At 36.6% G+C, this 15,675-nt stretch overlaps 1 protein-coding gene across 9 annotated transcripts in view; it reads left to right on the forward strand.

Moving 5' to 3' along the window:
- Positions 1–15,675, forward strand: part of NTNG1 (netrin G1) — a 356,160-nt gene that overhangs the window by 298,188 nt on the left and 42,297 nt on the right. For 4 of the 9 annotated variants that reach the window (XM_017502187.2, XM_017502183.2, XM_037729103.1 and 1 more), the window contains 2 exons: positions 7,772–7,939; positions 13,679–13,813. The exons of 3 other annotated variants lie outside the window; for them this stretch is intronic. In XM_017502187.2, the coding sequence (XP_017357676.1) occupies positions 7,772–7,939; positions 13,679–13,813 (303 nt within the window). The remainder of the gene's footprint in view (positions 1–7,771; positions 7,940–13,678; positions 13,814–15,675) is intronic. 2 more of the 9 variants (XM_037729105.1, XM_037729106.1) reach the window with 1 other exon arrangement.

Below are 15,675 nucleotides of genomic sequence, written 5' to 3' on the forward strand. Positions count from 1 at the left end.
CCATTCCTTCACCTTTAAAGTCTTTTTCTCAAATTCTTCCTTTTTGAATGTCTAAAGTGAATTTTAATCAGCTCTGGATTTGAATTAGCTTTCCTTATTTGGCCAAAAATAAAAAAATCTACCTGTTCTAAATGTGCCACATTCAGTGTATTTACAGAGGTAATTTACTAATATAATATAGGCAACATGGGGAAAAAGAAAGAAGATGCAAAAGAGGTATTGAATCCCCTCCTCTTAGTAACATTCTTTTCTTTCATTCTCTGTATCCAACCTCTTGATTTCCTGGAACTCTTTATCTGCCCAGGTCTTCCCCAGCCAGTGTCAGTCAGAAGGAAACTTTTAAACCTTAGAGGAGACTTGATCCTTTCCTTATCTGGAAAGTCAACTTTGAACCCTTCCCCTTGTAAAACCCTCTAGCCTTTATTCCTCTTAACTGGCTAGATACTAAGTACTTGATTATCACAACTGCCTTCTATGTTGCAATATATCTCATATATTACACGTATATAGTATTTTTTCTATCTTCCCCCCAGAACAATAGTATTCAGTGGGGATGTAGGTGGATTTTGCCCTCCAGAGGACATTTGGCAATGTCTGGAGACATTTCTGGTTGTCACAGTTTGGGGGTTGCTACCACATCTAGTCATCTAGTCTGTAAAGGGCCCATGGATGCATTTGAAAAGCCTGCAATACACAGGACAGTCCCATACAACAAAGAGTTGTTTGGCCCTAATGGCTATAGTGCCAAGGTTGAAAAAGCCCGCACTAGGCTCTGGAGGCCTGGACTTCATTCCCTTTGTCTCCTGGTACATGATGGCTGTACGTGGTACAGAGTAGTTCTCAATAAATACGTATTGCCAATGTTTGTTGTGCCACATTGTGTAGACATAAAGCTAAAGGCCCCTTTTAGCCTTGCTTATACTACAATAATGAAACTTGTCTGAAATGCAGTTTGAGATTAAAAACCATATAAAACCACAGCAATTTTCCGAAACCTGCTTTTTCTCTGCCTAAACTGATCTGTTCATAGACATATAGTGAACTCTCAGCTAAAATAATCACTAACTCAGTTACAGCTTGTTCTGTGGCTACTGTTTTTCTAAACTTTTTAATATATAGGATATAGTCAGATTCTCTTCGGGAATTCGAATGATGAAGGAATGAATTTAAACATAGCTTTTCTCTGTGTCTTCCTCTGTTCCCCAAAGGAAGGGGCCTTAGGATCATCATTCATTCATTCATTCATTCATTTGACAATATTTTTCTCAGTGCTTAGTATATGCCAGGCAATATTTTAAGTTCTGTAGTTACAATTGAGCACATAACAGACACAGTCTGCCCTTGGATATTTACACTCAACTAGAGGGGAAGAAATTATTTTTGCATATACTTTTTGAATATTATAAATTCTATGAAAAAATATAAACAAGATTAGAAAATTGAGGGATTAGGGTATGTGGGTGGAGGCTATTATTTCAGATTAAATGGTCAGATAACCTTCTTTGAGAAGATATTTGAAAAAGAAGTGGGGAAGCAAGTAATGGAGATGTCTGAGGGTATTCCAGACCAGCAAGTCATAGGGCCTGGGAAGTGGTTGGCATGTTTGAAGAACAACATGGAGGCACTGTGCCCTGAATTATGAGGAGTGTACTAGCAATGAGCCCTTCAAGGAAGGCCAGGGGCCAGGTCACTAAAGAATGAATGAACATCTCTTTTGTTCTGAATAGTATGTAAAGCCATTAGGATAATGAGCAGAGGGACGCCATGACCTCACTTAAGTTTTGAAAGAGTCACTCTGTCTGCTATGTGGAGATGACATCACAAGGGTTGAGGCCAGAAAAGCAGTTTGGGCACAATGGCAATAATCCAAGTATGGGTTGATGATATGTCTAAGGAAGAGGTGGTAGAGATGGTGAGAGGTGTAATCTAAGCAGTTGGAGGAATGGAGTGGTCATTTACTGAGAAAGAGGAGCCTGGATGAGTAGCAAGTTTAGGAAGGCAACCCAAGAGCTCAGCTTTGAACAAGTTAAAGTTGAGATGTTTATAAAACGTCCAAGTGGAAATTCTAGGAAGACAGTGGCATACAATGGATGACTCTGAAGGGAGTCTCACTAATTAACAGGGGAGTTAGTCCACCCTGGAAATAACTATTTTGGAATGCCCCACATATAGACCATAGAGTTGGGTAAAAAACATCTAGTGTGAATGTAAGGAACAAAGAGGTCCAATGATTAAAGCTTGAAACATTTGAGGAGATGAGGACAAAAAGGAAAATAGAGAAAAAAGCAGTGATGGGTAGGGAAAGAGGAGAACTAAGAGAGCGTGGTGGCCCAGAAGCCCACTGCTTCAGGAAGGTTTACCAGGCAGCTCTAAGGACCCCACTGAGGCTTATGGTCATGAATTTCAAATGAGACTTGTTTCTAAACAGTTGGAGAAAAACTAACCACATTTACCTATGGCAATATGAGCATGAAAAGATGAAAAGTTAAATTGTTTTAAAAAAATTTCAACACAGGGGTTACACTGCTTGTGTGTTACATGGGTATTACATGCATAATGGTGGGGGATTGGGCTTCTAGTAGACTCATCACCCAAATACTAGACATTGGACCCAGTAGTAATTTTCAGCTCTTAAATGTCCCACATTTTGGAGTGCTCAGAGTCTAGTTCTCCATCTCTATGTCTATGTGTACCCTTTAACCCCCACTTATATATAAGAACATGCAATATTTGATTTTCTGCTTCTCTGTTAGTTCACTTAGAATAATAGCATGCAGCTCCATCCATGGTGCTGCAAATGACATCATTTAATTCTTTCTTATGTCTACATAGTATTCCATGGGGTATATACACATTTTCTTTAATCAATCAACCATTTGTGGACACTTAGTGTAGGTTCATGACTTTGCTATGGTAAATAGTACTGCAATAAACATACGACGGTAGTTGTCTTTTTTATGATGTATGTTCCTTTGGGTAGATACCCTGTAGTAGAATTGCTGGGTCACGTGGCAATTCTATTTTTAGTTTTTTGCGATATCTCCATACCGTTTTCCATGGAGTTTGATCTTAGTTACATTCCCGCCAACAGCATATGAGTATTCCCTTTTCTCTACATCCATGCCAATATCTGTTGCTTTTTGACTTTTTATTACAGTAATTTTGACTAGTGTAAGATGGCACCTCAGTGTGATTTTAATTTATATTTCTCTGATGATTAGTGATATTGAGCATTTTTCCATGTGTTTGTTGGCTACTTGTATGTTTTGATAAATGTCTGTTCATGTCCTTTGCCCATTTTTTAATGTTGTTGTTTGTTTTATTCCTGTTGAGTTGTTTGTTCCTTATAGATTTTAAATATTAGTCTTTAGAGGCATAATTTCTAAATATTTCTCCCATTCTGTAAGTTGTCTGTTTGTTCTGTTATTTATTTTGCTGTGCAGAAGCTTTTTAGTTTAAGTTCCATTTTTTAATTTTATTTTTGTTTATGTTGTATTTGCGTTTTGAGTCTTTGTTATAAATTCTTTGCCTAGGCTGATGCGCAGGAGTTTTTCCCATGTTTTCTTCCAGGATTTTATGGTTTCAGGTCTTATATTTAGGTCCTTAATCCATCTTGAGCTAATATTTGTGTAGGGTGAGATATGGGTTCCGTTTCTTTCTTCTGTATATTGCTAGCCAGTTCTCTCAGCACTGTTAATTGAATAGAGTGTTTATTCTCCCCATTGTTTAGTTTTGTCCACTTTATAGGTCAGGTGGTTGTAGGTATGTGGCTTTATCATTGGGTTCTCTATTCTGTTCCATTAATCTATTTGTCTATTTTTGTACCCATACCATGCTGTTTTAGCTACTATAGACTTGTAGTATAATTTGAAGTCAGGCAATGTGATACCTCTGGATTTGTTTCTTTTGCTTGGAAATGCTTTGGCTATTTGGGCTTTTTTTTGGGGGGGGGGTGTCCATATGAACTTTAGGGTTGGTTTTTCAGATTCTGTGAAGAATGACATTGGTAATTTGATAGGAATTCCATTGACTCTGTAATTTGCTTCGGGTAATGGGTGATTTTTAACAACATTAATTCTTTCGACCCATTAGCATGGGATATTTTTTCATTTATTTGTGTTGTCTACAATTTATCCCATCAGTGTTTTGTAATTCTCCTCGTAAAGATCTTTCACCTCCTCAGTTAGCTGCATACATAGGTATTTCCTCTTTTCCAATTTGAATGCCTCTTATTTCTTTCTCTTGCCTGATAGCTCTGGCTAGGATTTCCTGGAGAGTTGAATTTAACCAGCATCAAGATTGAACCAGGATCAAGATTTCTCTATAATTGGGGGGGTAGAAGGGCAAGGGAGTATATAGAGGAAGTGATTATAAGGATTGGACCATGGATACTACACTTTATAAGAAGAAATGGGAGGACGTGGGAGGTCAGTGATTTGAAGAATCAAAGAATTATTAAACTGTTATTATCATCCCTTCAGAATCTTAGTAAAATAACATAGCTCAAGCTATACTTAATAGGTTCTGTGCCTGTGTGGAAAGACCAGATATTAAAAAGTGGGAAATTAACAGAAAACCAAAAAATAATATAGCAGTTTAAGAGTCATATTTCAAATACTTTGTATTTATATAATACTCTTATGTTTTTCAAATCACTTTCAAAGATCTGTTTCTTATTTTATATTCTCAAATATATTATAGCCAGAGAAGATGGCTTTATCTAAGTCTCAGAAGAGTACTAGAAGTCTTAAAAGAATCAAGTTATCATTAGCCTGTTTTCTAGATTATAAAACCTTTTAATGCTTGTAAAACATTTAAATTGTCCAGTTATCATTTGAAATAAATTTATACTATTGTGTGTTTAGCTGAGTATGGTTTCTTATATAATATTTAACTTTTCCTATCAAATTAATACATTAATTTTTAAACAAGACCCATAAATAGTTAATGTCACCACAGAAATGTGTACTATTCATTAAATTCAGATAATAGTAGTGATAATATCATATTTAACATTTCTATGGAGATTCGTGGAATGGGCCTTAAAGTGTTGAACTTGGGTATCTTACAGATTTGGCTTGTCCTTCAGATAAAACTTTGTCAGATGGAGTTAAGCATGTAGTTCTGGCCATGGGGCAGAATCTACTGGATCCTTTAGGACCCACAAAGGAACTATGCTATGAAAAGTCACTAGCCTTATTCTCTACATTTCCCCAACTTCATACCTTTGCCCACTCTTCACTCTATTCCTTTCACCTAAAATGCTCATTCCTTCTTATTTTAATAAACTCTACCTGCCCTAAGGAAGATTCAGAGTGCAAGTCCTGTAGTACGCTTTTTCTAATTCCCCTCATGTTAAATGAAGTTTTCCTTCTACTTAGATTGCTTTGCGTCCCTATTTTTTCTTAGCACACGCTATTTTCTTTCTGGTTATCTGAGCATATGTTGTCTTATTTACTAAGCAAGCTTCCAGGCAACAAGCTTCTATGTAGCTGTAGAAAGGTCCTAGAATGATTTTTTGCACATAAAAAGATACTTTTGAACAAAGCTCTGTTAATTAAATTAGATGCACCAGGAACCAACCAGCATTGGAGAACCTGAAAAAGGACAGCCAATAAGAGACCTCTTTGAGAGGAAGGGACCCAGGGGCAGGGCTATTGTTCCCCCTCCTCAGGAATTCCAGGCAGTTCTCAAAAAGTCCTTGGGAGGCAATTAGGTTTGATAATTGGGTTTCCTTCCTTCAACCACTGCTCTCAAAAGGCTCTAGTCCTGAAAGATTGTCTTTATTTCAAACTCTCAAACAGAAGTCTCTAGAAGGCTTTCTGATTTCCTTGGCAGTCAGTAATGCCGTAATAAACAAGGCGTAACTCAGAGAGGTACAGTGGATTGGTGGGAGATGATTGTTGTTTTCTAAGAGATTTTAATTTGTTAATCTGTAACTCTGTGATTATTGGAGTATTACTGTTAACTTGGCATGCCTCTACTACTAAATTTATTTGAGCATTTTCTTAATGTCTCCTACCTTGGAGTCTCAAGGCCACCTTCTCCCAGGACTCCCCCTACCCTCAGACTCACCTCCCCTCTGACTTCTTCCTGTCCTCACACTCACCCTTCACTCCCTGTGTTCGTGCACATGGTGATACAGCTGACCTCAAATAAAGGGAGTGACTTGGCTTCAGGATCCTCCTTTTTTTCCTGCCTCTCTTTTAGCAACAGGTGTCCCAAAGTTGCTGATACTGTTTCTGGTTTTATCTTCTACGCTTCGCCATTCCCAGTGTCCTCCTCTGCTTCGATCCAATTTGATTTCATTCCATCAGGACCTTGATCTCAGCTTTCTTTTGTAGGAGCTAGCTTTCTGATGAGTGGTAGCATATGAATTTTTTTTAAGTTTTAAAAGTTAGCTATCTCTTACTATTATTTACTTGACAACACTTACTCATTTTTATTCTGATCATCAAAATATAATATTTGCAAAATTTTGTATAGGCCAAAATAGTAACTCAACACCTAGCCAAGTTCCTGACACATAGATAGACAAACTCAGTGAAAATATTTATTGAATGAATGAATGAATGAATGAAGAATGAATGAATGAGTTCAAATAGTGACTGTGCTTGGCTTCCTAGTGGGATAAAATAAAAGCAAGATATTGATGCAAGAAATATTTTTAAACAAACAAAATGAGCAATATCCTGGTTGACCTTTCTTATAAATGTCCAGCTAGATTGACCCTCATATTCCAAGAAGACAAAATAGATACCCCACCTAGTTACCACTCACACTTTTGTAGTAATTATTCTATCAACAGAGACTTTGTCGTTACCATTTCTTTTACAAAGGTTGAATTGGATTTACAACTTCTTGCTCTAGTTGAGATGCAAGAAGAAATCTAGTCACCCTCCAACCTTCCCCAACTACTCTCATCTCCTTCTTCATCTCCCTGTCTAGTCGTTACCACCGTCACTGCTAAGCCTCAGGGGCAGCTCTAACATTTTAGAGAGACGAAGGAAAAGAAATGTGGGGTTACAGTAGCTGCCTAATGCTTCTTTTGTAGCAAACTGTTCTTGAAACTTATAAGAAAAGGAGGAAATCTTAAGAGCACGTTTTTACACAAATGATCTCCCTGCTTTTATGTCTTCTCTCACACATACACATACAGATTCGGTCTGAAGAAAGGCTTTAAAAAGTCATCTTCTCCTCTTAGCATTGGAGGAAAACAAAAACAAGGAATTGTTTCGTTGTCTAGATCTCTGTTAAATTTGCCGTGATGTGTATGAAACCCCGATTGAGTTGCTGTCTTGGCATGATGTCAGAGAGCAGAAGGAGCCATGGTGATCGGACTCAGACCCTCAGTGCTCACACACACCCCTCCCACTTTTTTAAGGCTAAAAAGATGAAGAGAAAATGAGGGAAATGGTGCAAAGACAGTAAAATTCTCTGTCTGCAAAAAATAGACTTTTGCATCACTGGAAACTGAGGCTTCCCAAATTTTAAAAGGTGCACACCTGCAAATGCTTCTGTTCATCTTGTCTGCCAAGAATTAACAACCTTCAGTCCTGTTTCGAATGTTTGACCTTTCTATCCTGCTTGAAACAGATGCTATTTCCATGCTAGTCACAACCACCTGTTGTCACCATGTGTCATGTTGAACCACATGTATGTAATGCCATTCCACTGTCTTTTCTCCATCCCTCATTTTATCTAAGCATGTAGTATGCTATTACTCTGCTATTGTATACACTTTGTATACATTTCTGTTCTTCCTTGCAAGATTGTGAATGCTTCGGCCACTCCAATCGATGCAGTTATATCGATCTGCTAAATACAGTCATTTGCGTGAGCTGTAAACACAACACTAGAGGGCAGCACTGTGAGTTATGCAGGCTGGGCTACTTCAGAAATGCTTCTGCACAACTGGACGATGAGAATGTGTGCATAGGTCAGTTCCATTACAATTTCAGCTATTGTTCTGTGCCTTTTGAGCTACGGGGAGCTATTTAGGGTGGAGAGGCTGGTGATTTGCACCATGGTTGAGACAGAATGAACTTTCTCAATGGAGCGAATATCCTGTGGTAGGCTTAAAATTCACTTGTACTGGTTGAGATTATAGTTGGGGGATATACTTTGAGCCATTATGTTGATGCTTTAAATATGATGATCTCAGAAATCATGTTAAAGAAATTAAGAATTTTCTTTCTTTTCATTTTTGTTTTTATATGAAATTTTAAAACCTGATGATTCTGAACTGAACTTATAGCCTTAAATTATACATTCAACTTTCAAAATAGAAACTTATTATACGGGATTTAATTATAGATATCAAAAATTGGGGTACAGACTCTTGCAAATAATTGGTGATCAACGAGTATTGATAGATTAGAAATGTTGCTATTTGAAATTGAAAACAATTAGCAACTGGAAATGTAGAAATTTGTCTGACTTCTTCATCCATAGCAATGAAATTCCATTTATTGAATTTTCCTACAGCTCCCAAAAGGAGGAGTAATATCTCAAAAGTATTCTAGTCAATTAATTTTTCTTAGCCCTGGAAAACTGAGTCCACAGAGCCCCCTGAGCACGTTCCCTTCCCTCCCCACCAATGACTACTGCTCTTAGCACCTACGGAGGAACAGGTGTCTTTCCCATCCAGAAAATCTCCTGCCTTTTACATGGTGACACATGTCTTTAAGAATTGGGGGTGCCAAGGGAAAAATAAGAAACAGTAAATGGAATTTCACTTCATAATTCATGCTGAAGCAATGCATATATTTGAAATTCTGAAAAACATATGTGTAGCCCTTACACCAGTAGGTAGCTGTATAGGTGCCCAATTTTAAAGGTAGACTTTTTCACACTGAGATACATTCAATAGGATACACAAGCTGCAAAGTGACAAGCAATCTTTTTATCAAGAAAAGAAATCCAATTCGTATTTCTGGGATCATTGTCCTCTGATTGGATTGTCAAGATCCAAGTGTCACAAAATATAGCTGTACAGCTGTTTTTTAATTAAATTGGGCCAAGTATATATAATACTGTTTATGTCTACAGTACTTTCTATTTTTCAAAGCATCTTTGTATTTATTGTTTGTCAATTAGGAGAGAAAGTACTGGACTTAGAGGCCAGAAAGCTAGGCTCAAATTTCAGTTTGCTATCTCATAGCTGTGTATCATAGGTAAGTCATTTGAGCCTTCTAAATCAGATGAGGACCAGATGCAATGCATAGAAAACACTTGGTCAACTGTGAACTGGCTTGCAGATGTCTTGTTTAGTGTTTATTTCATCCTCGTTAACAAAACAGTAAGGTAAGTATTACACTGATTATTTCCCCTATCTTGTCCTTGAGAAAGCAAGGCAGATTGACCCCAATCTTACAGCAAAGGGTTTTAGACCTCAAAGCTTAAACACTTTCTCTCAACCACTGACACAATTAGCAAAGCTAAGCTCGTCAGACTTTTACTCATGGTATGCCTTTTGGATGACAGCAGCAATTCCACTCTGGCTTTATGAACAAAAGTTCGATTGTCTTCATAACACTTGAGTTACAAAGATTTGAGGATATTCATGAAACCCAAAAGACGAGTAGTTGTCTGAATTTTGATTGCAGAGTACATTTTACTGAATGTCATTTGTAAAAATATATAAATGTCATGCTATAGATAGGTAAACAACAGAAAAGCTAAAATAAATAGGAATACAGGGGAAAAACCTAATTATTTTTACAAAATATATAAGATTAAAATGTTTTATAATATTTAATATTATTTTAAATCAATCTTAAAAAGGCCTTAAAATGAAAGATTTTATTCCATAAAATTTCTCCTATCAGGTAACTTAACAATATCACAATATGTTTTATTCAGAGTATTCTATTATTCTGAAATTTGCCCTTTCTTCCAGTTCCAAAGTAAACTATGAACTCCAAATCTGCTTCTTTCTATCCAGTTTTAAAAGGTATAGTTCAGTTGTAAATCCATATTTGATTATCCACAGACTAGAAAACAGTCTATTCAACATCTGTCCTTTAAATCACATAAACTACAGAAGAAATATGAAAAACAATAACAATTTTGTATTTATTTTTACTTTTAAAAATCAAGAAGAGTTGTCTTCTCCCTTTCTAGAAAATTTACTAATTAAAATTATAAACTTTTGGAAAATTCCAATTTATTGAGGTAATCCTGTTTTTACTTAGTATTTTATACTTGAAATCATGTAAAGTACTTAGTAAGCACAAAGAGGTGCATTCTTAGGTACTATTAAAGTCAGCTACATTAGGCCAGGTGTGGTGGCTCATGCCTGTAATCCCAGCACTTTAGAAGGCCCAGGTGCATGGATCACTTAAGATCAAGAGTTCAAGACCAGCCTGGCCAACATGGTGAAACCTTGTTTTTACGGAAAAAAAAAAAAAATAAAAAGCCAAGGGTGGTGGCCTATGCCTGTAATCCCAGCTACTCAGAAGGCTGAGGCAGGAGACTCACTTGAGCCCAAGAGGCAGAGGTTGCAGTGAGCTGAGAATATTGCCACTCCACTCCAGCCTGGGCTACAGAGTGAGACTCCATCTCAAAAAAATAATATAAGATAAAAAGTAAAATTAGCTACATTTTTCCCTCACCTACCATAATTTCTTAAATTATTGCCCTTTTCCTAAAGGAGAAAAGTGTTTTTAAAAAATGAATTGAAAAATTTGGCTAGCTGATAGGTAGTACGGTCTTTTATCTGTAGTGCTTACATGCATACAGTGAATTAATAACAATTTCCTTAAAAGCTGGAGATTTCACTTACCCTGCTTAAGGTGCTGAGGGCAGTGATATTGGGCCGGCCTGTGCACAAGGCTAAGGCTGGAGTTTGGCCTCTCAGGACCATTGGAAGCTGTGGCTCCATTGCTAAGGTTTGCTATATAAGACAGCATGAACCTATCCACTATTTTCCACATTGAAGCTTCCTAAACGGCTTGAGGCAGAACTGAGTATTAAATTCAAAAGGATACATCACAAGTAATTGAAAGTTAATTGTAATACCATTTTGCATAGAAAGCACTAATGAAAATGAAGGGATATTCACTTCACAGAATAAGGCACTAAAATTAGAGACTTTTGAACTTCATCTAAGTCTTGTCTACATTAAAAATAAAAGAAAAAAACACTGCCAATTTTTTAACAATTGACAATAAAATTCACCACCCTGACTGTAAAGGAACCACTCATTTCTTTAACAAAATGGAGGCTCTGTGATGAAATAGATGTTTGAAAATACTTGCATCATTTTATATTATGGCAAATACAAAATGCAGCTGGCTCTTTCATGTTGCCACAGCGATTGCTGCTTTGTGATTACTGATGAATTTGCCCATTTTTCATACAAATTCCAAACACAGCCATGTCTCCAAAGATACATGTAATTACTCTGTGATGATGCAGCAACTACATGAAGATGGCATCCATGCATGCTTCTGTTTCATGTAAATTTGAGCGTTAGGCAGGAAGCCAGAGGATCTGACCTTGGTTTGTGGTTTGTGACCTTCAGTAATCACTGTTAATAATCCTGCTAACAAGCTTTGCATCAGAATGAAACAGAGTTCAGCAGCTACTGCTAAGCATTTCTCAAAATTATGGTGTATTATTTTTAATTCCCCTTGAAACCTGTGATTGGGTAATCAGAGGTACCTTAAATAGAATAAAGCAAACATAAGACACATTTAATACCTATAAATCAATTCTAGTATAACTTTTAAATCAAGCCCCCCAAAGTATTTTATGTTGCTTTGTAATCTAACAGTCCTGCATGTTCTTCCTAACTTCATGGAATAAAATATTATCTTCCAAGGATCTTCCCATTACCCCAACATCCACCACTGACCATGATTCCATAAATGATATTTTTTAAAAATGGAATTATTTGTTATATAAGGTGAAGGGAAGGCCACACTCCTCTTGTCCTTTATTTTCGTGACTGCGTAACATTACACGTAACTACCATTTTCTATGACAATGGCTGGGATATATTATGGTTAACTATTCTACTGTTTTGTTTAATTTTGTTTACATTTTTTTTTGGCCTCTAAAACCTTATATTAATTAATGGTCATGGGCTCATTGACTGGAGAAGCGTGTGAATTCACGTTGGCCAGCTGTAACTCTGCTTACAATATGCTGGTGATTCATTGTCAACTTATTCACTTTAAACAGTTAAAAAAATTACAGTTTTGGTATAGGTACAAATTTATAGTGTGCCTATGTACAGACAAACATTAAAAGCTTTCACAAAATTACTATTTTAAAATATTTTTAATCAGGTTCCATATATACACACATATTAAAATAGGAAATGTTAATTTAAAATGAAACCCTAGTTGTTAAGTACAAACTAAGCCAGGCAAGAAGGGAGCACTTTAGAATTTATTAAGTTTTATTTTTACCTGCATATGTAACTATTCATCATATAAATGTTTATTTTATAAGAATGCGGAACTCAAAACCTGACTTAATAGCATAAAATAAATCATACTTCTAAGGTACTCCACATTTGTTTGAAGAAATTATCTAATCAGTCTCTGAGACACAAATTTAGAGTCAAACTCCTGGATCCAACTATAATGTTAAACCCTGAACCCCCATAGCAAATCTAAGATGCTCAATTTTATTATATTAAACTAAGTTTTCAAAACTCCTCTTGGTTAGTTGGATGGCATAGTTTTGTTTGGTTTTTAGTAAGGGAACTACTTAATATATGCATTTTTAAATAATGGAAACTGAGAGATACAATAACTTCCGCAAAATTATTAAAAGAGTAATGAGGAACAGAACTTTGGCCCACAGTACCCAAAAGCTGCAAGCTACCTCCACTACCTTTCCAACTAATAGAAGAAGCCTAAACAATATTCATTGCTCATTCAAGTTTTAAGCAAAATAGAGCTTCAGAAGTAAAAATATCCTATATAAGAATGTGTGAGGAATCAAGAAAACACTCTGTTTACCTTTTATTGTGCAAAGCCATATTGTCCTGCCAGCAGACATTATCAAGAAAAATGTACATCTTAAATTATAACTATGTTGAAATTTATTCAAGATTACAAAGTTTATTTTTCTTTCATGACTGTTAATCTAGGCTGCATAAAAGCTGCATTAATATGCCTAGCAAATACAACATCTAAAGGCTCATCACAAAATGGTATATACATGAATAAGTTAAAGCAGTATCCCAAATCATAAAGTAAAACGACCTTTGAATGAGCAAAGTGCATTCATATTGTAGTTTTAAAATGTTCAGCAGTTCTCAAGTATTGAGTGCAATGGCTAAGCCCATTTGAATAATTTAAAATGCATTTTACACTGATGGCATATTGATTTATCCTTGATATACAAACTTCTCATGGTATTCATTAAACCATCTAAAAATACCCTAACAAATGGAATCTCCATCATGATCTGTTATCAGTGAAAAGCATGTCTTATTTTCGTGGAAGTTTTCAGTTGATTTCCTCCCATACCATAAAAATGATATCATGGAAGGCTAAGCAAATAAATAAATGGCCCTGAAATAGCCATACTTGCCAAAGCATTTCATTAATGGACATCTTTCTTTAAGTAAGTGATGTATTTAAGTGACACTCCTGTGTTGATAACCTATAAGCCATGCAGACTTGTCTCCAGCCTGTGTGTTGTCTTGTTTCTACAGAGTGTTATTGTAACCCTTTGGGCTCAATCCATGATCGTTGTAATGGCTCAGGATTTTGTGAGTGTAAGACTGGAACAACAGGGCCTAAGTGTGATGAGTGTCTGCCGGGAAATTCCTGGCACTACGGCTGTCAACGTAAGTAACTCTGGGAGCTGCCCTCTGCCTGCTGCAGCATGGCTGATTGTGCTTGGCTAGGCCGGTGTGCGCAGCTTCTCAGAACAGAAAAAGATCCAAACCGCTGACAAGCTTTAAAAGCTACTTAATGCTGCGGCCAATGTATGAGAGAGCAATCCATCAGCTGTCCAACTAGTGTTTTGAAGCCCGTCTTCGTCCCCTCAGTTAGCTGGAGCAACTTATATTGAAATATTGTATGGAGATCCACATACCTGGCCAGACCATAAATTAAGTGGCACCATAGGGACCCAGCTTGGAAATCCTCACCGCAGAATGAAGGGTGATATGCATGTGGTTAATATATTTCTTGAACTGAAAGCTACCCTGGAGCTCCAGAGTTCATAAATTAAATGATATCTGCATAACTTATTACCATACCCATCACTGAATCTTAACCAAAAACCTAAAGGTAATAAATCTAAGGAATATTTAAACGTGGGGTAAAATAAATGACAAAAATCGATATTTATTTTAAACCTCTGAGGTTAGGCATTATCTGGGGAGCTGTGGACAAATGCCATTTGGTTTAGCCTCATTTCTCGTGAGATTACCAGGTCTTCAAAGCTTGTCAAGGCAGGTGGCATGTCAGTGTGTACAAGGAACATGAATTTTAAAATCAAGGCAGAGGTTCCTCCTGCCATGTATAACCTTTCCTGCTTTTGAATTCTGAACTAACTCCATTTCATCTATACGTAGGTAGTTTGCTCACATTAAAGAGCTACAAGGCATATCCTGTGTAGCAGTGTGGTCCGATAGAAAATCATGCAAGCCACATATGTAATTTGAGATCTTTTTGTTTTCCACATTAAAAAAGTAAAAAGAAATAGGAGAAATTAATTTTTATAAAAATTATATTTAGAACAAAATATATAAGATACTCTTATTTCAACATATAACTAATTTCAAAATTATGAAAGCTATATTTTCCGTATTTTTATATTGCCTTTGAAATCAGATGCACATTGGAGAACAAGTCAATTAGGGCTGGCCATATTGTAAGGCTTAAAGCCGCATGTGTCTACCACATTGGACAACACAGCCCTAGAGTTATTTTTGCTTACTTTTCACTTGGAACAAATGTCAGCATGCAGGAATCATGTGAAGCCACTTCTATAGAAAACTATATATTATTTATATAATACAGTAGCAATAGCAACTTTTATATTCTAGAAAATAAATTCTAAATGAGGAATTCTATAATAATACCTATTTAGATCCAATTTTTATAGAAAATCATAGAATGTTCTGCTAATTATAGAATACCTAGTTACCTGGCAGCCACACTTCTAAGTGATGTAATTCCAAAGTGAAATGCCAGGTGCGGCAATGAACTCTGGCAATAAGTTGAAATTTTGGTATTGAGCAGGCCAAGGTTAAGATGGGATCCAGGAACTGGGGACTGAGGTCTTCAGCCAGGCTGTAGAACAACATTGAAAGACAGTCAAATAGTCAGAAGTCAGGCTGAACACCTGCACATAAGCTCTTGATAAAGCCATGGTTTCAAAGTCTTGCGTGCTGTTGTTTCCCAGAAAATACTAGTCCTTCGTGTCTGGGAAAGTTGGTGGATCTCAGCAACCACGTGAAGGGTCAGGGCTCAGAGGGAAGCTATTGATTATGGCACAGCTAGACATCAAGGCCTAGAGCAAAATCAAAACCAGCACCAAGACTCGAGGTATAAAGAATAAGCAGACTTTATAATTAAGACACACTTCTCAAAGAGAATATCTCATGTAAAGTTCCTGAGGAAGCAGGACCTAAAGAATGGGTTGCTGGAGTGTACTCAGGGTAAGACTTGGGAGAGGAAAATAAATCAATCCTGCTAT

Source organism: Cebus imitator, unplaced genomic scaffold, assembly GCF_001604975.1.
Source record: "Cebus imitator isolate Cc_AM_T3 unplaced genomic scaffold, Cebus_imitator-1.0 Scaffold293, whole genome shotgun sequence".
Classification (NCBI taxonomy): domain Eukaryota; kingdom Metazoa; phylum Chordata; class Mammalia; order Primates; family Cebidae; genus Cebus; species Cebus imitator.